The 23,713-nt window shown below is 37.8% G+C and overlaps 2 protein-coding genes across 2 annotated transcripts in view; one reads left to right on the top strand and one right to left on the bottom strand.

Annotated features, from left to right (window-relative positions):
- nbeal2 (neurobeachin-like 2) overlaps positions 1 to 9,577 on the bottom strand; it is a 56,300-nt gene extending 46,723 nt beyond the window's left edge. Inside the window, exon 1 of the mRNA XM_084726581.1 lies at positions 8,948 to 9,577. Coding sequence (XP_084582707.1) covers positions 8,948 to 9,022 — 75 coding nt within the window. The 5' untranslated portion in view covers positions 9,023 to 9,577. The remainder of the gene's footprint in view (positions 1 to 8,947) is intronic.
- A 2,363-nt stretch (positions 9,578 to 11,940) lies between these two features.
- Positions 11,941 to 22,728, top strand: ccdc12 (coiled-coil domain containing 12). Its single transcript, XM_084726580.1, has 7 exons — positions 11,941 to 12,096; positions 16,185 to 16,255; positions 19,514 to 19,593; positions 19,965 to 20,026; positions 20,772 to 20,806; positions 20,921 to 20,997; positions 22,368 to 22,728. The coding sequence occupies exons 1-7, from the start codon at positions 11,977 to 11,979 to the stop codon at positions 22,445 to 22,447; spliced, it is 525 nt and encodes a 174-aa protein (XP_084582706.1). The 5' UTR covers positions 11,941 to 11,976; the 3' UTR covers positions 22,448 to 22,728.
- The last annotated feature ends 985 nt before the right edge of the window (positions 22,729 to 23,713 follow it).

Here is a 23,713-nt window from a genome sequence, read left to right as displayed (position 1 = left end):
TATAAACTGTCTCATTTATCTCTGTTTTCTCTGCACATGGCCAAGCAGCTGTGCCGCTCTCGGCTGCTTGGCATTCTGCTTCGCTCCAGCTTCCTGCACAAGTGAAAGCAAAGAGCACTTTGATTTTCCTGGTTGGCTCTTCTGTTGGTAAACAGGGGAGATTGAGGCACACGAGGGAATTCAGTCATAGGGCTCACAGGACAGTCATAGTGAGCTGCAGGGATGCCTGTTGTTGTTGTTGTTGTTGTTGTTGTTGTTGTTGTTGTTGTTGCATCTCTCAACACCGTATATTGACGTGAATCATAGCATGATCAGTAACTGAAACGGCAGGTTGTCAAAAGCCAGGAAATGTGCCTTGTTCTCTCTTAATAGCAAACAGAGGAGGTGGTTTCACAGCTGTGTGGATGGGTGGCAGTCGGGTTGTCACTGTGGTCCATTTCTACCACTGCAGGCTGCAATTATTCCCTCTAACAGTCCCTAATGACCACAGTGATAATCACACACTACTTTTCAGCAGCAACTTGTTCTTAAGCAGCTGGGAAAGATGCTTCTCTTTTTCTAACTTTCATCCAGAATTGACCCAACTTACGTCCCGCCCTTTTCGCTCTGTGCTCCAGTTGAGTAAGCTTGGTACCCAGCAGAACCAGTCAGATTTCTCCTTCCAAGTTTCCTGTACTTGGATATGCTATACGCTAGGCTTGCCTATGTTGTAAAGAAAATTGAATTTTGAAGATCTGAAGATGCTGCTGAGGGACCTATAAAAGTGACATATACATATATCCATTTCTTAAATTAGCCAATGGTAGAAAAACGCTAAAAAACTGACTAACAACTGATGTCAGTGAGCTATCAGATGTAACTAGGTAGCTATTGAATGATGTACATAAACCGATGACTATAAATAGAGATGGATGAAATGCCTCCCCTTTCACTGTACAAAACTGAAGCCCAAATATCCCTGATACGAGTGCTGCTACTGTGCACTAGTGATGTAATTTGGAGCCAGAGTCTGCGCAGTAGTGACCAGTGTTGGAGCCATAATATCAAGTTTCTGCGCACACAGCCAGCAAAAAGCTACCTAAACTACCTAAAAAGGCAGAAACCATCTTAGGGAACACATTTAGTGTGTGATGTGCTGTGTGATGTTTTAGTTGTGCTATCTATTAACAATGGGAGGCAGGATTTATGACTTGTACTGCAGCCAGCCACCAGGGGGCGATCAAAAGGCTTTGGCCTCAGTATTGGGGAGCTGTGATCCTGACCATGTCTAATATATGTAATTGACATAAAGCAGGTATTTAGTGAGCACTTTGTTACAGAGCAAGTGCACTAGCTAGTAATTGACTGATGTACATTAGCTAGCTAGTTAACTAGCATTTTATGTTGATAGTGATGAAATAGAAAGGCAAACACAGGTGTTACCAGTGATACTAATTAAGGTCCTGTTCCATTTAGTGTAGCAGAGCCTTTCCAGTGAGCCAACATGCACAACAGCAGCACCCTGACTCTGTTTGACCTGAATGGAACAGAACCTTAATTAGTATCACTGACAACACCTGTGTTTACACTACTATTTCATGTCAAAATTGCTGCAAAGGTTTATTTTAACAATCTATTGTTTGTTAGTTATAAACAGAATACCAAATATTTACTGCCTCTAAAATATGAAGGCTTGAATGTGTTTTCCTGTTTTACATGACCGTAAATTGAATTCAGTGTGATATCTTAGCTATTTGGAGACACGACAGGTAAGATAAAGACTTAATTTTGGGTTTTGGTAAGTTATTACCAATACTTCTCATTAAATTGGCCACAGTTATAAACTTAATTACCTATTACAGTTGTGTCACAATTGCTAAAACACTAAACCCCACTCTCTGATGCTCAGTGCCCTGAACACATCTATCAAATCATTCACTCTTTTGGCAAAACTCTGAAAACAAACAAAAATTTTACACGATAACACACTTTTGCTGCACAATGGTAAACACGAGCAGCAGAAGAGATCTGCACAACTTCAACACAACTGTCATCATTTACACAAGATGACTCTAAATTGTTTACACTTGTTTTTAATGATACTACTACTAAAATTGGAACTTGAAATGCAATCACTGAAACCTGAAACAGATGTACCGAATTACTATACCAAGCATGCAACACTGCAAGCACAATTTCTTAAATACGTTCTCCCTACACCAGGAGAAACTTTCTACAGGTGACTTGACTTTCGGTGAGAGGTGTGGAGTCTTTTCGAGTCTTGTTTAGGCACAGAAGGTTTTCTCCTGGAAATAGACAATGTTGAATGAGATGTAGATGAAAACCTTTGGCCTGAGCCAGCATGAAGATGTGATGCTGAGGCAGAATTTATCTGTTGTCTGTATTACCGGATTACTTGCAGTATATAGTATACAATATGTTCTGTGCAGAGTGTAGAAAATGCATGCCCATTTACTTCAAAACTTTCCTTAAGAAGCGTGAATTCTTCTTTGATAATCTGTTTTTGTGTAGCTGTTTTGTTGGCAGGTGGAAACAGCTGACTTTAAGAGTCCTATAAGTCTTATACAGTGTCAGAAGTAGGTTGTGGTAATGAAAAGGCAAAAAAACATGTTTAATTTGTCAGAAACAGGGAGAAATACAGGAGAATTGTGATCCCAGGAGGAAAGAGGGAGAAAAACATGATACTCTTGGAAAAATCAGGCGATAAGTATGGTAGCTACATACCCTGAACACTGTGTTTTCCATTTTTTTGATGTAGCACTGCTCAGAAGTGTTGATATACTACCCATCTGTGTGTATGACCTGAAATCATTTTTTGATCTTGAGCACAGATGAACTACTTGATTTTGCCAAAAGAGTGAATGTGAATGTAGTTTCAAGATTAGCCTCTGTGCTTACAGTTTTGAGAAAAGGGTGGAAGGTTTCAAGAAATGTGTCTTAGCAATTGTAAAAAAACTGTAATTATTGTGAGATTCATCCTCCGAGCAATCATTCAAGACACCATTAGCTGCAGCTCTACAACTGGCATTAATGAAACAAAACTGATTAAACTGTTGTTAGAGAACACTTCAATAGCCTTACCGTATTATGACTTGAGGAGGAAAGAAAAAGCACATCCAAACACAATAATACCCTTTTGGGTTTCTTTCAGACACGATCTGACAAGTTATGCTACTCCCTCTGTGATTAGATCAGACTGTTCTGTGTGTGTCCATATCGGTCAGGCACAAGCATTTGATGATGACTGAAACACACACTTAGATAGGAGATACAGAGCTCTGAACTTCTGCCACTAAGCTGTTTTTCCAAAATCAAAAACACATTTTTCCTCGAACCTGCAGTGCTATCAATCCATCTAGATATAAACAGATACTGGTTTTGACATTTCCAAAACTGTGCAACTCGCATCAAAACAATCTAGATGGATAAATGACACTACAGGTAAAGGGGAATAATACTTGTTTTTAATCGTGGGGTGAAGTATTACTTTAACATCCTCTCAACACATTTAAAACTGCAAAAACCTGCAGTGGCTGTGGGTTCAACTCCCACCTGTGGCTCTTTGGTGCAAATCATCCCTCTCTCTTCCTCTCTCTCTCTCTTCCTCTCTCTCTTCCTCTCTCTCTCTCTCTCTCTCTCTCTCTCTCTCTTTCTCTCTGTCTGTCTGTCTGTCTGTCTGTCTCTCTGTCTGTCTGTCTTCTTCCCATTTCCTGTCTTCACCTCAGCTGCCCTGTCCTTTTAAGGCATTAAAAAAGCCCAACCCCACCCCACTCCGCCAAGAAATGCAAAAACCTGATTACCAGGGAGCATTTAGTAAATAAATACTGTTTACATTGTCAATACTGTTGTTGATAGATCTGTGTGATGAAATAAATGCATGTCTATGGTGATATAATGTGTCCGTATACTGTTGTCTCAACAAATAATCAGCTGTCTTGTCTACAATGGAAGATATCCAGAAAATCATCAGTTAATCTATCATTGCCTGCCTGTTTGACCTTTTTTATATATAGAAAATGTCTCATTTTGATTCAAATTTGGTGCAGGACATTTCTCACAAAGGCTTTTCAACATTTCACATCAGTCCTGATCCTCAGCTGATCTGAAAGTCTTGCGAAGGGCGTGTGATTTCTTGCACAATCGGAGGAAGCAGTGCTCCTTTATCACCGACAAGCCTGAGCAAGCTTTGCTTTCTTATTGCTGGAATGACTGTGGCTGTGATACTGTATGTACTCAGACATGTTGGAATCAATTGCAAGGATTCATCATCACAGCTTCATCATATACCGTAAACTCCATAATGTAATATTTAAGTTTTTGCACTTTCATGCACTGATGCTGTCAGGATTTCTCTTGCATACAGAAGCTGTTTACTGCAGAAAAACCTTGAAAAACACTCTGAAACAAATATATGAATATATCTGTGGTAAAACCTTGTCATCTGCAGGGACACACAAGACTGAAATATTTAAATTCAGATCTGTTACAGGGTGTAGAGACAGCTGCAGGGGTGTGTTTGTTGGGACTCAAACAGAGTGTGTCAGGGTACTGCCACTTGTAAGTAAAGACTTGTTTACAGCGCTAACAAAAGGCCTACTAAATAGAGCTCAGTTCTCTTGACTCATTTGCAATAGTCAAAACTTTCCTTGACAAATCAGAAAACGGCCTGTGAGTGGGTTGGACATGGGATGCGTCCAGTTAAAAAAAAGAGATATTGTCTGTGTCAACTTGCCAAACAGGCAGACAACAAAAACATTACATACAGTGGCATGCTGCTGTCTGAAGAAGTGGAGAGGCAAGTGATTGTTCTCTGAAGTAGTTCTGCTGCCTTTTGCAGCCTATTGTGTCCCTCTGAGTCACATAAGGTGGTGACGTTTAATACTGGGCTCAATTAAGCCCTTTTCCTCTGCCATCCTTCATCACAGCTTGGCAGTAAGAGCAGGTCATTTGCACATAACTTTCAAGATATCTCGGAGATCCATGTGTCATTCTCTGGTGAGAAGTGTGTAAAAATCCTATTATAAACTTGAAGAAAAACTGAAGAGAACTAACAGAGCCAAGAGGCAGCTTAATAAGGAAGTGGTGTCGCACATGGAGATGCTAGACAGCTGTCACAGTCACATTCTGGACACACACACACATACCAGTGACCATATTCTAGCAGTGGATTATTAGTGACAGAGCCTATAACTTGTTTTGTCTGTTGAAGACTGCAGCAGTATGGGGAAGCTTCAATAAATCTACAGCGGTACATGCAGCAGCAGCTCAGAGGAGAAGAAACCAGGGCCGTAGCCAGGATTTTAGAAACACTGAGGTCGGGCTGGAGGAAGAATTGTTAGGGGGGATTTCCCCCTCTCTGCTTTTCACATCCCCTATTGTGGTAATTTATTTTTTTTTATCCCCAGTGAGGATCGCTGCTTCTGGTCAGACTGAATAAATTAACTGCATTTCCTGTGCCCACAAGTGGATAGTGCTAGCCATACTATAAAAATACATTACCCAGCAAGTACTCAACCACCTACGTCTTTGTGTAGACACATTTCATCAACCAGAGAAGTAAGACTTTGGGGAAAATACCCTCACACTAGGAAATACTGTCTCTCTTTCATCCTACAACTGAACAGATTATCAGAAGAATTAGATGCATTTGTGCTTCATGATGCATTGATGTTGTAACCATATTTTAGCCGTCTGAAAAGTGGGCGAAAAGAGGTCAGACGTTCAGACCAAATATCAACCAGTTTTCAGCTGGTAATCCTGGTTGGTGCTCACTAGCATATTAATCTGAGTTTGCACATCATACATCTTGCAAATTGTGTTGGCAAAAACTACATTTAACCAATTTCAACACCATTTTAACTAGAAGTGGGTTACACATAACGGGAGTGAATCAGGGCTATATGTAGCCAAGACATTCAGATGACGTCTTGCTTGCTGGGTATGGATGCTCCTTCAACTCTCACGTCAAGTTAACTATTACTGTAAACCATAATAACTTAGTATTGACATTCACTAGATATCGAAAGTGAACAACAAAGCATTTTCTGTGCCTAAGAAAAATGCCCATATTATAACAATTAAAATTGAATGCAGGAAAATAATTTTCTTTTACAAATCACACAAGTTGGGGGTATGTCCCCCTGTGAAACCTGTGATCAAACCTATGAATTTTGAGAGCAACAATAATCACTTAAGAAAAAATGACAGTGATAATACATAGGCTAGATGAAAATGTGTTGTAACACTCATTACTCAGGTTCATCAAAACATTAAACCATAATCTCAACATTTAACATGGAATAGCAGTGAAAAATTACTGTGTAAAATGCCATGTCTTAGAATCTCAATACAATACATAATATGTAATCAGTTGCCCATGTAGAGCTGTTCACCTCTGCTGGTCAGATGATGCATACCAACCTTTGTTCATAACACACCATACAACTAAGTAATTTGAAACTATAATTTAACATTTTAAGAAATGTAGATTAAATGTTTAAAAAGACCCAAAAATATACAGCAGAGAACATGACCTCAGAGTCCACAATGATGGCTATGGCCGGCAAGAATCAGGGCAGATTATAAACTCACTTCCTCTGGGATGTGCCCAAAATGACCACAATGACCACTCTGATAGTAAATGAGGCAATACACTTCTTATTCACTTGTGTCTCTGATGCACTTGGGGGCATTTTAGCAGTTATTCCAGCACCGATTTCTGCCCTCTTTAAATCATTTGGCTGGTTTCCCAGTAGGGATTACGCCTAGGCCTAATTTAAAGCAAAATTCAATAGAGAGATGTGTAATGAAAAATGTCCTACACAGTAGCCTTGTCAAGAAACAAGCTCTTTAGATCTGTTTTGTTGATAAGAGAAGAGTCTTAATTCCCTACAGTGAACATACAGCGTGCATGCAAACTTGGAAAGAAGTCTCCTCTTGTTTTCTCTGTCCTCGGGCATGGAGGCAGATTGCAAACACATTAAATAGTAATTTATTCACAGCCAAACCTTCTTCTTTCTCCTTCTACAAGAGACATGACATAAAGGCATGTGCAAAATCCTTTCACTATTCATTTGTTTTCATCGTTACTAGCAGGATATTGCACCTTAATGAGGAACCAGAGGAATGAGCTGCAGTCAAAACCACAGGGGGCAACATTTGAGACGAAAATAACAAACAAAACAATGAGACATTCGGTTAAGGATATTGCTAAATTAGGTTAGGTTTTCATACAAATATTCTTAATCTTAATATTTTTATTTAATGTTTGAACTTACTAGTAGGGTGGGCAACATATGAATATTATATCAATACTGTGATATGAAACTAGATATGGTCTTAGATTTTGGATAATGTTAAATTGTGATGTGACATAAGTGTTATCTTTTTCTGATTTTAAAGGCTGCATTACAGTACAGTGACCTCAATTTCTGAACTTATTAAACAGTTCTATTTTATTATTTGCATTAACCCACTTCGTCATTATATCTACATTACTGATGATTATTTATCAAAAATCTCAGTGTCTTGATATTTTGTGAAAGCACCGATATTAATCTCTACAATACTGCTGCAATAATGATATTGAGGTATTTCATATTTGAAAATATCATATTTCATATTGTTCATATCACTCAGCCCTAATTTTGAATTTTCTAAGAACGTTCTGCAAATGTTTTTGTTGAACATAACTTTCTCAAAATGTTGTAATAACTATATGATGAAACATTTTTTGGGGGTAATATTAATAACATTCCCAAGGTTCTTAGTTGGTAGCTTTTTAGGTAACCCTCCCACAACGTTCTAGGAATGTTGCACAAATTTGCACAATGTTTTTGCATTAGTTTTACAGTAGAAAAACTTGCTGTTAACATGTAAGGCACAGTATGGGACATTCAGCAAACCTTCCCAGAACATTGTGGGAATGTAACCAATGGAAAAACTCTCAACATCTAGGAGACATTAATGTAACTTTCCCTGAATGTTATGGAAACCTTATCAAAATGTTGGATTTATGTGAGGCAAACTTAACAATTTTAAGTCCCAGGTTTATGGGAAATGGTGCGGTAACCTTCCTGGAACATTTAAACAACCTTCTCAGAACCTTCTGAAAGCGTATCAATAACATTCTAGAGGTGGTTGATAACGTCAATATTTAAACTATTTAACATAATAAACATATTTAACTTAAATATTCTTTAATATATAACATTTAATAAAGTAAGAATAAGTAAAACTTAAAGTTATATAAACCTAAAGCAGCATCCTGACTACCTTTACATGGTCATATTGGTATAAAATTGGTACACTGTACAGTCCATAGAAAAAGGTCTGTTTTCATTGCAGCTCAAAAAATGACTATATCACCCATCATATCTGTAATCAGTGAATTTTCCCCCTCTAAAATCGGTATTGGTCGGACTCTAAAGAGTATGGTATTTTTACTGAACAAACAAACAGGATCTATTAGAATATTAAAGTCATTATGGTTAAAAATTTGTTTAACTGAGGAGGAGAGACATGGAGGAACAGGAAGAGGAAGTAACCTCAGAGACACCTGCATGGCAGGTACAGCACAGGATCACACACACACTTCATTAAGTGGGTTAATCTGCTTCAATTATCACTTACAGGCTGCTTTCAGTAACTTGAATGGCTCAGTGACACAGTCATATGATAGGACATGATATCCAGTATGTCCAGCAGGCTGTGCGCAGGGCAGCCACCCTCCACCACCACTAGGTAAATAAACAGCTGCTGTACTAACAGGCAAAAAAACACAGGCGACTTCCTCGTGTTTACAACAAACGACAGAGACTGGACACATAATACAGATCACACACACCGAGATCGCGTGTGCGTCGGCTCATGTTGTAAACTTCAGGCAGAGAGAGGACCTGCTGCAACAACAGGTGTCACCATGTCAGGTCTTCCGCACTTCACTCACCTTTGTGTAATACAACATCCACAGCTCGTACAGCCGCTCCTTCGATGCCATCCCGCCGCCTTTGTGGTTGCTCATTACCTCCCTTTTGTTTTGTTTTATTAATAAATGATGAAAGTGTTGAGCAGCATGGTCAGAGGCAGGGCTGTCTGAAGTTGTTTCCTACAGGCAGCAGGAGGAGGACGCGGCACGCTCCTGTGTGAACCATTCCTGCAAATCCAGGCGCAATAATCCACCAAAAAAAAAAAAAAAAGTGCTTCTTTCAGTCTCGGCACGCAAAGTTGTCAGAGTGGCGTGAAAAAGCCAAGCATGACGAGTGCGAATGTGCGCTGCGATCACTGTCGACACTGTAAAACCAGGAACAGAAATGCGTGGAAATAATGCATGTCTGGAGAAACACCCATGTCCGCATTTAAAGCGAGCTTGTTGCTGTATGATTCCTATTGGAGAGAGTTCCCACGGAAGCGGCAGATGCCATCCGCTCCTCGCCAACAGATGACTGCGCTGCACACATGGATTCAGTCGGCAGAGGTGGACGGACCTGTGATGAGCAGCAGCGAATTACCATCAACTAGTGTCTGACTCTGTTAACAAGGCAAGAAATGCGGTGAAGAGTTGATTGTAGATCATGCTCACAGGTAGGCTGGTATTCTTAAAGACACACACACACATAAACACACAGACATAAAGCCTCCAACACTCCCCTAACTGATGAAGGAGAGGTGAATCTGCCTGCATTTATTAACAAGGATAGAGTGAAAATACATTTTTCTATTAAGTAATCAGAAAAGAAAAAAGGAAGAAAGAGCTTGACTGATACAGGATTTTGGGGGCCGATAACATTAGGGAGTTAAAAATTTCAGTATCGATTGTGACAAGGTATGTAAAAGAGATATTTTACAAATTAAAAAAAATCAAATATACACAAAATGTTAACAATAAAGATTAAAAAAAGGAAAATAACCTGTATTATAGTCTGTTGCCCAGGGGGACTTAACCATTGGCCAAAGGTTGGCAATCACAGGCCCCAAGTTTCCAAGAACCCTATAAAATATTTATATAATGTTTTTTTTTTTACTTTTTGCTAACTAATTGTCTTTCTAAAATCCATAAGCTAACATTGTACCAGAATGCTTAATTCATGGGAGTCTCAGGGCCTCCCTGCAACATTGGACTATTCTGTAATCTTTCAGTGCGTCTGTGGAAATGATTCAGGAAAATAAAGCCGACTTGTGAAAACAAACAGCTTGATGTGGTGCAGAGACCATTTAAAAATGAAAGCAAGCCACTGCAGCAGTGCTGAAAAAAAGGAAGACGTGGGAGAGTACTAAACCCACCCTCCCCACAGCCTGTTCACCCCGCTGTCATCTGGCGAGAGATACAGAAGTGTCCACTTCCCTAACACCAGAGTGAAGGCCAACACTGAGCTGATAATATTGGTCAGCCAATATATCAGTCTGACTCTAGAAAAGGTAAATATATACTTGAATGTGTGCAAGTGATTATAGTTTTCTAACTTAAAAGCCTTTGTTTTTAAGTTCCTGGTGACTGAGGATGACACCACCACTTTGCACAGCGAGCAACATTCAGTACTGATAACATAAAGACACATAAACAAAAACAAGACTGAACTTCAGACTTTAAAATGGTACCTGGTGCCTTAAGGCTATAATACTTGCATGTCATTTATTATATTCCTGATGAAGACTGTTAATCAATAATCCCATAAACACAAAGTGACCTAGTGTTACACAGATCTACACTGACAGATACAGATGAAAAATACTGACAGATACAGATGTCAGTGGTCCCTTCTTCATCTCTTCCTGAAAAGTTATTTATTTATTTAATTAGTCATTTATATATTTTGTAATTTAATTATTTGAAAATGCATCAACTTATAAGAAGTTTTTGGATGTTATAAGTGGTCCTGTAACTGTATATACCATACACCTGACCACAACTAAGCCTGTCATCTTCAAAGGAGACACTATACATGTCCTTTCTCAAAAAATAAAACCTTAGTGGGTCAAATCACTGCCACCATCAAAAATAACAGTAAACTCCACTGGGCTCCTGTAATTTCTTATTTTGTATTCCCAAAATTAAATTCTCAAATTAATATTTGTTGCTTTCAAAATATTTATTTTATTTTATCTTATTTTGATTAATTTTGTTTTAATTTATCAATTCATGTTTTCCCAGTTTTTTTTTTAAATGTTACAGACTGTGTGTGTTTGTTTGCCATGCCATGCCAAGCTATGCATAGTATAAATAATTGTTTAACTCAACTTTTACTCAACATTGTACTGAAGTAGAAAGAAGTGGTGTGTCTGTCGCATTGCCTGGATGGTTTACAGTATATTTTTCTTATCTGCTAAGTCTGGCTGTATGAAATCTATAACAGGAGTAAGTTTCTTGATGGTCCATTAATATGTATTACAATTGGCTGATTTACTGATTTATTAGGGTTGTAATCTTTAACTTCGTTACCATCTGTTACAACCAAGTTTGTGTTGTCACACACAAATGTTGGTGATTAAGAGGATGGACACAGTGAAGCAGCTAGAGGCAGCTGTATTACCATGGTGATGGCCTACATTCCTGACCAGGACCTGACAGTGTGACCATCAACAGACGGGACACTGTGCCAGTCTGTCATATGTATATATGTATACATCTCAATGTATATGCCTGTTAATAGTGCATAAGTAAGTTTAAATAGGCTATACAAAAATAGCTTGAAAGCTAGGCCTACTTAAAGTTAAATAATTCCAATAGGGTATTATGTGTCAGTATCCATATAATTCCCATTTTTAAAGTTTCAAATCAGGATAAATTCATTATTCATCTCATTATTAAGTAGTAATTACGTTTCTAAATAACAATGCTTCAAATTCAACCAACCCAAACAAGGATTTTGAAGACACTTGTCAACAACACACAATAATATCACATGATCAGGCACCAGGCCACTGCTGATCGATGTGCTCGAAGGTCGTTCATACAGCCTCAGTCAGGACTGTTAATGGATGACAGAGAGAATCGAGCGGCGTGTGGGGATAAACATGGAGCAAAATGTTGGGTCGCTGCAGGAGCAGGCCCTGAAGAGAAAAGAGAGGCTAAAAGCACTAAGAGACAAAAAACTTCACGTAAGTGTCTTCTCTAGTGATGTCTGGTGTCTGATAAATGCAACAAAGCCAGTAGAAAACGCTTTATTTTGTTGGTAAGGTGACATTAGCCGACTTAGCTTACTGCTAACGTTAGCATATTCATGTAGTCAGTAAATCGATGTTATAATCTTGGTTCTTGGCTTTGTTGTTGTGCTGTGAGAGATGAAGTTAGACTTTCATATTTAATTCAGATATAGTTAAGTTCAACATTTACTTTATAGTAATAGTTTGCCCGTGAATATAGTTTTCGAAATGAACTTGATTGGACTTCTTTCTCTGAGACAATAACAAAGCAATGCAACCTCTAGTCGTGTATGTATGAATGTTCATATTTTAACTAAATCTTAATTAATCAATCAATCTTTTTTTTTCTTTTTTTTTTTACCGAAATAAATTAACGTTATCATTTGAGATATATCACAATCAAACAGAAGTCTCATGTTCAGATAAGCCGCTCAACTTATAAAGCACTTGATGATTTTATATATTCACAGATCAAACCCTAATGCGTATTTGCACACTGTTTGAAAACCAGGGCCGAAGCAATAGCTGCATTACCTTCTATTCAAGACATTTGATTGATGTGAAACAATACATTTAACAGATAGGACCTGAATATCTTGCTGATAAGCAGGTACATGAGAGATGATGGCTGCAAGAATGAGAGCTCAGACCCTCTCTGTATGGAAGAATCTCCACTGCCTCACAGTGATAGGAATCAATTGATTTTTGTAAAGGTGTCCCTTCAGAATGTAATGAGAAAAATGACAAAAGCAAAGTTTCTCTGATTTAGACTAGATATATTGGGCTGCCACTGATCATAAAGGTCTTGGACTATAATGGGCTACAGAGAGATGATTTTCAGATGACTAAAAAGGTGAATTTGTTAAAATAATTCAAGAACGTCTGAGGAGATTTTTACTTATCATGCCATTCCTGAAGAACTTTGCAAGTTCTTTCATGAATGTTTTGCATAAAGATACTGTTTTTTTAGCTGTTTACTGCACAAGCCCAACCGTGTTGGGATGTTTGCCAACTTTCTAATCATTTACAGTACTTCTGAAGCTGAAGTCAACAATAACTAACCAGCAAGATTAAATATTTTCCTCTCATACCACTTTTCCACTAAATTTGTTCTGGTTCCTCAACTTGTTCTGTTGAAGGACCAGCCTATGTTTCCACCAGCTTTGAGCAGAACCAATGCATACACTGCACAATGATGTGTACACACTTTGGTTCACACTAAAGATCAGGAAAACCAGCTATTTTCGGTTCCTGCTGGGAAACAACTTTTCGACCTCTGAACCAATTTATTTTTAGTCAAAATGCTTAATATGATTCAAAATTAGATACAAAAACTGGAAGAGAAGTGGTTCCATGTTGAAGGGAAAATTTGTGAAGCACTCCAACCTGACTACAGTCATGGAAGAGGTGATAAATTAGACATCAGTGCCACAGTGAGCAAACCAAGTCTGATTCATTTGTGCTCAGCGCTTTGAAAGAGAGGAATATGTTGATCATCTTTGTGGTCAACATATTTTACAGCTGTTTGCTTCTGTCAAATCACTAAATTATTAGGAGAGGAAGTGATTTAATAATATTTTTTATTTAAAAACCCAAAAGATCACAAGTTAGTTGTAGAATAGTTTTAATTTCTCAGTTACCAATGATAAGAGAAAGACCTTGTAATGCCACACAGTTTTAAAGTGGACAGTATTGCATGCTAGTAAACATACACTTATTATGATGGAGGAACCTTACTTAAAAGACAGATGAGAAAACTGAACTTTTACTGTTGTAAAAGAAGATTTGGAAGTATGGAGTTAATTGTATGAAAACTGCAGATGTAAACAATCTGAATCTCTCGAAGAAAAAGATTTAAAGTATCAACATAAACATAAAATAACAGTAAATCCTTGTGGCCACTGTCATACAATGTACAGTAAAATTTAAGTTATATGTAAGAAGTGTTTGAGAATTTTATCTTATCAGTTATGTATTGTATGCTGAGCAAATTTTGCTCATGATAACTGTACTATCAAAGTTCCATATCAACACACACCTTTCTTGGGTCAACCTCACTTGACACACATATTCTACTGGACTGAGACTCAGTTGTTGCAGCAGAGTTTCAATTGTTCCTCAGTAGAGCGGCTATCTGGGTTCAACCATTGAAACATAACACAATTATTTTGCTCCCCTATGACAATCCTTCAGTTCTTCATATGAACTCTTCTTCCAAGAGGAAACAGTTCTATGTGTAACCCACTGTTTGGCAGTGAGAATGAAGAATGTGTTTCACCAAGCTGGTGAAACACATTCTTCATGAGCAAACCAGAGGCATACTGGCTTAGCTAACAATGTTTGATAAACTATTGTTGACATTCCTGAAGCTGGGGTTGTTTTCCTTTTGTACTGCACTTCAAGAATGAGTCAGTCCCCTGAATTGTTCTAGCAGGTGGACAGGAAGCCTCTTCAGGAACATGGGATGGGAGGAGTTCAATATCATTTGTTAGGCCTACCACTTGGGGTCAGGTCAATATATTTTTTTCTTTTCTGAGTTTCTGCAAGCTTGTGTCATAAATTGTTTTCCCCGTTGTTTATATGTGGATAGTGTGGGTTAGTATTACTGGTTAAGATCTTAATAATCATTAAAACAGCGTTTCATTGTTGTGCTTGGATAACTCACGGGAAATACTGTCCAGCTTCAAAACCAAAGTTAGTAACAGTCTCTGAAATACAGGAACAGCATGCAAGCATATCAAAGGCCATTAATATAAAACTTGATGGAAATTATTTCCATCAAGTTTGAATCACTACCTTTTGAACTTTTTCAGAATATTTTAACAAAATTGTGATAGTACTGATAGCTATAATGATGATTATTATGGTCACTATATGCCTTATCATGATATGAAAGTTTCATCAGATTATCCACCATCTGAAATGCATTACCTGTAAATACTAGTTGAACATGTTGACAATCAATAATTGACTAATCATCAATAAGTCATAAGATACAAAATGCATATCTTTTTCTCAGTTTAGGTTTTATTTTAACACTTCTAGTATCACACTGGTTATGTGAAACACTAATTAATGATGCACAAACATTTTAAACTAACAGAATAATAAGACAGTGAGACTCTTGCTCAGAACGGCTGCTCTTGTCCACCTGTCCCTTGTCAACAAATGGCTCCGGCAAACAAAATTAAATGGGGCACAATTACTGTCATTTTTGAACTAAAAAAGCAGACCAGAGCAAATCGTGAGAAAACACGAAACACAAACCATTTATTGTCCATTAATGATTTTTTAATCTGTTAAATTCTTCTAGTCCTGGAGCAACAACTACCAATCTGATTTCCTAATTTGTGAGGCCCTTAAAATTGAAAATGCATCTCCTATATGGCACAATGCCTTCAATAATAATCAAACAGGGAATGTATGTTTGTTATTTGAGTTCCAAATGATTGATCAACACAAAAAACAGGTGTATGATTATTTTGTTTTCTTATGTAAATGTTGCATAGTGTATATATCTTTACTATGCTATATCTCTGAAATAGGATGATACATAGGTCAGTTTTTAAATAAGTATTTAGTGTTCATCATTTCCCTGTACTTATTTAGCTTAATAGATAAGAAAATTAAAAAAAAATAAATACACGAAACAAAGCAAGAATACCCAATAAAATTAACAGCAAACTCACAATAAACAAAATATAAAAAAGATAATCATGTCAGATAGAGGAAGTGAATACTTATTGACTCCACCCCCTTTTTTTTTATATTTCATTAATAACCATTATGTTAATTTCACACAGAATTATTCCAGCTTTCTGCCCCCCTTACAACTCAATCAAGTCGACCAAAAGTAAAACATTCAAAACACAACAAGAACAATAACTCTTGATAGCTTATAACTTAATAACTCAATGATTCTTTTATGGCAGAGTACATGTTAATTTGTTCTAATTCTGGTCAGGCCGTTGACTTAACAGTGATGTTTTCGCTTTGAGAATACCGTCTGTTGTTTTAATGATTACATGATGATGTTTTAACAGGGGCGAGAGGAAGATGAGGAGCCAGAGAGGAAGAAAGCTTCACTAGAGGAGACTGCTGAAGACAGGCACAGGTTAGTTTATCTCACCACTTGCAAAAGAGCTGTAATTTGTTTGTTTTTGTATATTTTCTATAAACGTCTTTGCTCATTTCTTCACTCCTTGCTCACTGCTGCTCGCCCCTTTCAGCTGAGGCTTTTTAAGCTGCACAAACGGAACTGAAACTGATACAGAGGTACATCATCACATCATCAGAGCATTTATCCGCCTTTTATCTGAACACAATCTCCTTGTAACAGTGTACATGTTTCAGTGCACATTCTGAGATGCAGTGTTTACGCTGGGCTGGATCACAGCCTCGTGCTATTAGCTGCTCAAATATCCTGCAGGTTACTCAACTTTGTGTGTTAGTCGGTAGGAAGGAGCAGCCATCTTTCCTGTCTTACAGGACCTTTTTTCCATTGTTTATATTTAATGACTGCACTGAGGGAGTGCCACTGTGTTTCCTCCAGTTCAACAGGACAGATCTCTCTCATGAGAATGAAAATAGCTGCAGAGTTTTAAGTCCTAATTTAGGCATTTGTTAGTGAACAGAAAAGGTCAGTGTTAAGTATACTCAAGGTTTTTTAATCTGTGTTTTGTTAAGTGAGACACACATCTGTAGCAGGGTGTGAGTGTAATGTATCCTGTGATTAGTATTAAAATTTCATGGGAGATCAAATTGCCAAACCAAGGCATGAAAGAACACAACAATCAACATGTTGGTGGTGGTATTGCTGTTCAAATGAAGGATCCACAAATTTGATGTTAAAACAGGAGAATTTGGGCAGCTCTGTTTGTCTTTTCATACGTCCCTCCAAGCCTATTCCACAAAAGACACCAACCACCATGCAGCTGTTTCTGTTACGTCTTGATAGGGGTTGTTAGGGCTGCTGTTTTTCTTTGAAGATGGATAGATAGGTAAGTAATTTGCAGTTCGTAGAAAAAAGCAAAATAGATTCATAGAAGCTCAGAAGCTCTAAGTTATTGACTAATTTAACAGTTTCTGTGGCTCATGTGTAAATGAAAAGGCTGATCGTTGTCTGGAGTTATTTTCGCCGTGGTGAATGGAGCAGGTAGCTCGATATGAGTGTGTAAACATTGAACACTTTGCTGCGCCTCCTCCTCCGCTGCAGTTCACTCTAAACATTTTAAGAGGGCTGCACTTGGCTCAGTGCTCTGAATTTATCACTGGCTCACTTTGATGCCACAGTGTGCTTGAAGTGGAAATGTGTAAACACACTCTAAAGATTTGGACGCATCAAACTAAGAGACAGTTAAGAAAAAGAGGAGTAAAAGTGAAAGGGCAGAAAATTTCCATGCACAGTTTGTTTATCTTGTTTTTCTGGTCTGCAAGTGGTGGGACTTAAGACAGCAATGTTTTTAAGTATCTGTCTTCCTGTCTGTGCTTTGGTCTATAACATAATAAATACCCTGACATTTACCAGCCGGGGAGGCGTGAAATTCAGTTTTCATATTAATGGTCCACGTGGGATGATTCTGAATGATGTTGCTGACCTACTGACCTTTTGTTTAGCACCCCCTTCAGTTCAAAACTTTCTTATGACTAACTTTTCTTTCTTCCCGTCCCCTTAATGTCCCTCTCGCTCTGCCCCTGATATTTTCACATCTAGCTTGTTGAATTAGAAGCTGTCCCACTCAATATTGGACAAATTTCAAAAATTGTTGTCCCCATTAGTCACTTAGACTCAAAAACTGCACCACAACTTGCTCCCCAGGAGACCATCTTTAAGACCAAAGTATCAATTTTGTACAAAAAATTAGAAATGGCAAGAATGCAATAACATTTCCTCTTGATAGTTCTCTGAAATTAAGCAATTGCAAATAAAAGAAGAAGCCTTTTCGGTTTGGGGAATCAATGACATATTGTGCCATCCTTTATTAAATTTTATTTTTATTTCATCACAACATGATCTATGGAAGGCTGATAAATGATGCTCTGTATTTAGCTCTGGACATTTTCCTTCTGGCTTCTCCAAACTAAACTAGGAAACTTGATGTGACTTGCTGTCTGGGCATCTGGACTTTGCAACAGTCTGACTGTGGAGTTTAGGTTAACTAAATTATTGAGACCTTTTAATTCAATTTGTAGGCCTTTTTCAACAACCCTTGATGTATTCTATCCATTTTATTATGCGTAGTGTTTCAGTTCATGTCACATTTATTTTACAGAAGATTTAGTTTCACTGTGAATAAAAGCAATAAAGTGTTAAAAACATGTTTTTTTTTGCCAGTCTTTGAAAGTCTAGAATCCAATAATCAAAATTGTATGCCTTTAAATGTCTTAGGTGTGATTTGACAGGTTTTAAAATTAATTTGATTTTGAAGTTAACATTACTTTTATAAAGTTGCATTAGCCTTAGTCTATCTTTTAAATGTATTATGGGGAACCACTGATACAAACTATGCATGTACTTTTTTGCCAGTCTGGGTGTGAAATGGGTCTTAAATTGAATTCGTAATGGTCTTAAAACATCAATACAAAACATAAATTAAACTTGTTGAAACCCGCAGAAGCCATGTTTAAAAAGCTCTTTTTACTATGTCTGCTGTCTGCTGACATTGACATCTTTGATACGGTGGTGATTAATGGGTAATAAGAGTGGCATGAGAATTTGATGAGATTGATGGAACGAGATATTCCTCCTCAGGAGCGAGTCAGCAGGCACAGACAGAGATGTGTGAACTCGGAGTGGACCTTCATCAGCCAAAGGCAGAACATGACCAGCATTACTGCCCATACCCATACAAGGCACTGGTCTGTCTGCTGGCAGCAGGGGTGTGATGAATGTATCGAGGGCGCACCCTCTCCAGCCTCATCACGAATCCATGTTAAGCTCGCAACAGCTGATAAGTTTGTTGGTCTGTGCCCAGTCAGACAATAGTTTACCGCTGGACTTACTGTACAATCTGCAGATACGTCAGCTAAGCTTGCCAGGAATTCCTCAGTGTGGAGATGTGATGAAAGGCTGCGTAATTCTACATCAAGGAGAGCATTCCTCAGCTGCTTGCTGCTCTCCTCAAGTCTGTGGCCAGGAGCAGGTGGAACATGTTAATCAGACGTGTTCATAGGAATAAAGAGGGACATTATACCCAACTCCCTCTGGACATTAGACGTGCAGCTGTGTAGGGTTTGCAGATGGTCTCTTATGCTCCCTAATCTCTGGTGGAATATATTCGCCCACACTGCCACCTCCTGGACTGTCACGCGTAACGTTCATCAGTCCTACCACTAAACATAGACTCACATAACTCTGTATTTCTGTTCTCAGAGAACTGAAGCTGAGGAATTACACCCCAGAGGATGAAGAGCTGAAGCAGAGGCAGGTACCCAAAGCCAAACCTGCGTCAGGTGAGAACTCTTCAGTCATAAACAAGCTTGCTAAAATCATTAACTCAGATGATGTGAACATAACGGTGTCTAGCTGTTCAGGGCTGTTAATATCTTACTGTCATTACTATGTCTCCAGGATGTTCATAGCACATTGAGTACTGTTCAGACTCCTGCTGCTGTTGTCACATACAGTATAAGTTATATCTGATAAATAGGGATGTAATGGTACCAAAAACTCAAGGTATGATAATGCCACAGTAAAAAAAAGTTCATGATATGCAATATTTATCACAATATTAAAAAACAAAGAAAAATTGATGTTTTTTAATTGCGATATTCAATATATTGTGACATTCCGACTGAATGTTATAAGTATTCTTAATTTGCAGTGGAGGATAAAGTAAAAGACCAGTTAGAGGCAGCTAATCCAGAGCCCATCATTGAAGAAGTGGTGAGTACTCCTTTCATTCTAAATATGATTTCTTTCATTGAAAAAAAAAATCCACAAAGGTCTGATCCCACTGTCCACCCTCACGGACTCTCAGAGTTTGAAGTGCGTTTCCAGTAAGTCTGCAAAGGCTTGGAGCTGTTCCACTGTCAGATCATCAAGTCCACGAGGGCTCTCTCTTTTTACACTTTCAATAAGTCTGCATCTCTGAGGGAATTACCCACAGTTCATAACAATGTGACGTTAAACACAGGTTTACCATGGAAACCCCAGACACATTTAAAAAGAACAGTTCTTAGATGATAGTGCTCTTGAATATCTGATTAATTATTCTATATGCAAAGTTTCTCATTCATATACAGAAAATTCTGAAATCACTTCGATTCTGAATGACATGTTTTCTCTCAGACCTGAATTATGATATGATACTTGAATCACTGTTTACTAAACAACCTTTTCCCTGACTAAATATGTTTTTGTATATATGTGTACTTATTTTTTTTATAGTCTTAATATTTTCATTTTATTTTCTTCATAGTGTATTTGTGTCACTTTGGTATGTCACAAAGTTCTGTCACATTCCTTCTCCGTTTCTGGCCCTTGCAGCTTCGCACACTCAAGCACTACCAGATGACGTCAGTTTAAGTCTGGGAGGGTTCAGGGCTTAAGGCATTAAGGGGACATTGGGATTGGGCCATAACAGTTGTCATAGTTGAATTTACCACATTCAGCTGTTTTCTTTCCTCAGGATTTGGCCAACCTCGCTCCAAGAAAACCAGACTGGTAAGACCTTTCTTTAAGCTGTGCACTGAATATATTTTTAGTATAGTGTTTAGTATTTTTAGTATAGGATAATTTGTTACTGATATTATCTTGACATTGTGTGTCTGAATCTAGGGATCTGAAGCGTGATGTTGCAAAGAAACTGGAGAAGTTGGAGAGGAGAACACAGAGAGCCATCGCAGAGCTCATCCGTGAGTATTTCCCCCTTCATGTTTTCACGTTTTATCGCTGAATTTTCTTGACAACCACAGAGGCAGGCGTGTCTGAGTTAGGCGTGAATTATTAGGCTAATTGCTTTGTGGTTTCCAGACTCCGCAGAGGCTCGAAGCCATCTGATAACATCAATGGTGTGATTCTTCCACTGGTGTGTGATCCACATCCTAAAAATAGGCACAAGCTGTCATGGAGGATGCAAAACAGCTTTCAATGTTGAGGTTGTCCCTCGTTTTTAATGTGTCACGGGGGTTATTAATTACCCCCACTTGCATGATGTGAGAGTACAGGTAGGCATGTACTCACAGTAAGTGGTAGAAAGTAACTAAGTACATTTACTGAGGGACTGTACTTAGAAATAACTTTGAGGTACTTATACTGTACTTCAGTATCTCCATTTTTTTGACACTTTTGACACTACTCCTCTACAGTTCAGATGGAAATATTAGATTTTTTACTCCACTACATTTATCTGACAGCTGTATTTTACTAGTTACAGAATAAAATGCCCATTAAAACAACAAACACTGCTGACACATTAATGCTTATGTAATAATAATCCAGTATTACATCACATTGACAGGGATTAAACTGTTGCCTAATGAATATTTTTACTTTTGATACTTTAAATACATTTTACTACTAGTTTTCTGTACTTCTGCTTAAGTAGAGGTGGAGTAAATCTGCTCTGAGGTATTCCTACATTTACTCAAGTAAAAGATCTTCTTCCAAATCATGTTACAGTTCAGAGTGGCATGTAAATATAAACAACAATCCCTCCTTTCAATTTGGTTTTGCTCATTCTGTGCAAACTTTTATGGCATTAGTTACATTTTGATGTAAAAAAAAACAAAAAACATGACAGCGGGCTATGTATATATGTATATCATTTGTCAAGCAAAGAAAACATTTGTTGGTTCCAACTTCTTAAATGTGAAGATTTACTGGTTTTTGTCATTTATGATGTTATATGAAAAGCCTTTGGGCTTTGGACTTTTAGTTGGACAAAAAAAGCAATTTGAAAACATCACTTTGAGCTCTGGGAAATTGTGATTAGCAGGTATCACATTTTTTTGACATTGTCTAGACTAAACAAATAGATTAATTGTCAAATAATTAATTTCGGCCTCTCTGTAGAACATTGTTTATGTTGCTCTGCTCTGGAAGTAAGTCTGCAGCCGGCCTGCAGAGGGTATTGTCTGCTGCTAGGACAACAGATGCTTAGTTCCAGGGTGTCAGTGGTGCATATTATTCACTTAGCCTCAGTCTACACATAAACGTAACTAGTAATTGAAAAATGTAGTGAATGAATGAATCAGACTGACGGTGAGTGTTTGTATGTGTCCAGGGGATCGTCTCCGTGGCAGTGAGGAGGAGTTGGCTGGAGCGGTGGGAGCAGTAGGAGTGGAGGAGGGAGACTCGGATTGAACCCAGGATGTGGCAGATTTAAAAAAAAAAAAAAGGAGACTGCAGAGGGATGACCTCGGTTTACTGGGACTGAACTGTCACATCTGTGTTGTGCTCAGAGAGAAATAATGTTTTCTCTCAAGTCTTCATTAGTTCAACCTTGTATCATTGCATTATTACATATAAATATGTAGTAATACATTGTCTTTACGTGGTTTGTTGAGGTGCATTGTTAATGTAACCATCAATATTTTGTTGTAATATTTTTATATTTTCAAGTAAAAGAATGAGATTTTTTCAAATGGCTGATTATTATTGTCATGTATTTTGCTGTTATTTGAAAATAGGTGTGAACAGTAAGAGATTCCTCTATTTAGGTGGACCAAAAATTAGGGATAAAAAAAAGAAAAATAAGTGTGCTCTTTAGCCAAGTCAAGTGCATTTACATTTGTTTGAGTGATGATTAATGGTCATTGTCCTTTTCAAATAGGGCCAGTAGTTTGAAAAAAACAACACAAACATTGAGTGTCCACCTCAGTAGTAATAGAAGTCCAAAGTATTGATTGGCAGTCTAGAAAAATCTGAAGGAAGCAGTACTTTGGACTTTCATCACTAATAACCTGGACACTCAGTGTTTGTGTCATCTTTATCATCTTATCATAATATTTGTAATTTTATATTATGATATTGATATATGTTGTGATATAGTAAGAGCAGGGAAAAATAGATGCAATGTATTATGGCAATATTGTATTAATACATATGCCAAGTATTTGATTTATTATTATATAAATTATTAATATTTCAAATGCAAAATAAACTTTAAGGTACTAAAATAATAAAATCAGGTACTTTTTCAGTCCACTAAGTGGTGCTGAGTTTTTTTCTGGTGAAGTCAGCAGGGGTCGGGATAAACAGGATTGGCAGGTTTTTATCTCGTCTTACTTGTCTAAGAAAAGACTTAGAAAATTGGCCCATAACCACTGGAGCACAGAGACGACACGAGGACACCTGAGTCTTCGTCAGAGTTAAACCAGATTCACATCCTGTCATAGTCAGACACTCATTCATTACAGGCTAGAGCTACTAGGAGGGGTCAAAACACTGCGTAGAGACAATGTGAACACTTGTACAATATTTAATATGTCAACGATTACATTACATTGAAGAAGTGTCTGATTAGAGGAGGTGATTTAAGAGAACGTGTCTCTCTGGTCTGTTTGAGTCTGATGAAGACGCAGGCCTGCAGTCATTTGACCTCTTCCCTCATCTAATACAAGCATGAAA

The sequence above is a fragment of the Lutjanus erythropterus genome, chromosome 9 (genome assembly GCF_056507025.1).
Source record: "Lutjanus erythropterus isolate fLutEry1 chromosome 9, fLutEry1.hap2, whole genome shotgun sequence".
In the NCBI taxonomy this organism is placed as follows: domain Eukaryota; kingdom Metazoa; phylum Chordata; class Actinopteri; order Lutjaniformes; family Lutjanidae; genus Lutjanus; species Lutjanus erythropterus.
Note: the sequence above shows the minus strand (reverse complement) of the source record. Positions and strands in the feature narration are given on the sequence as shown.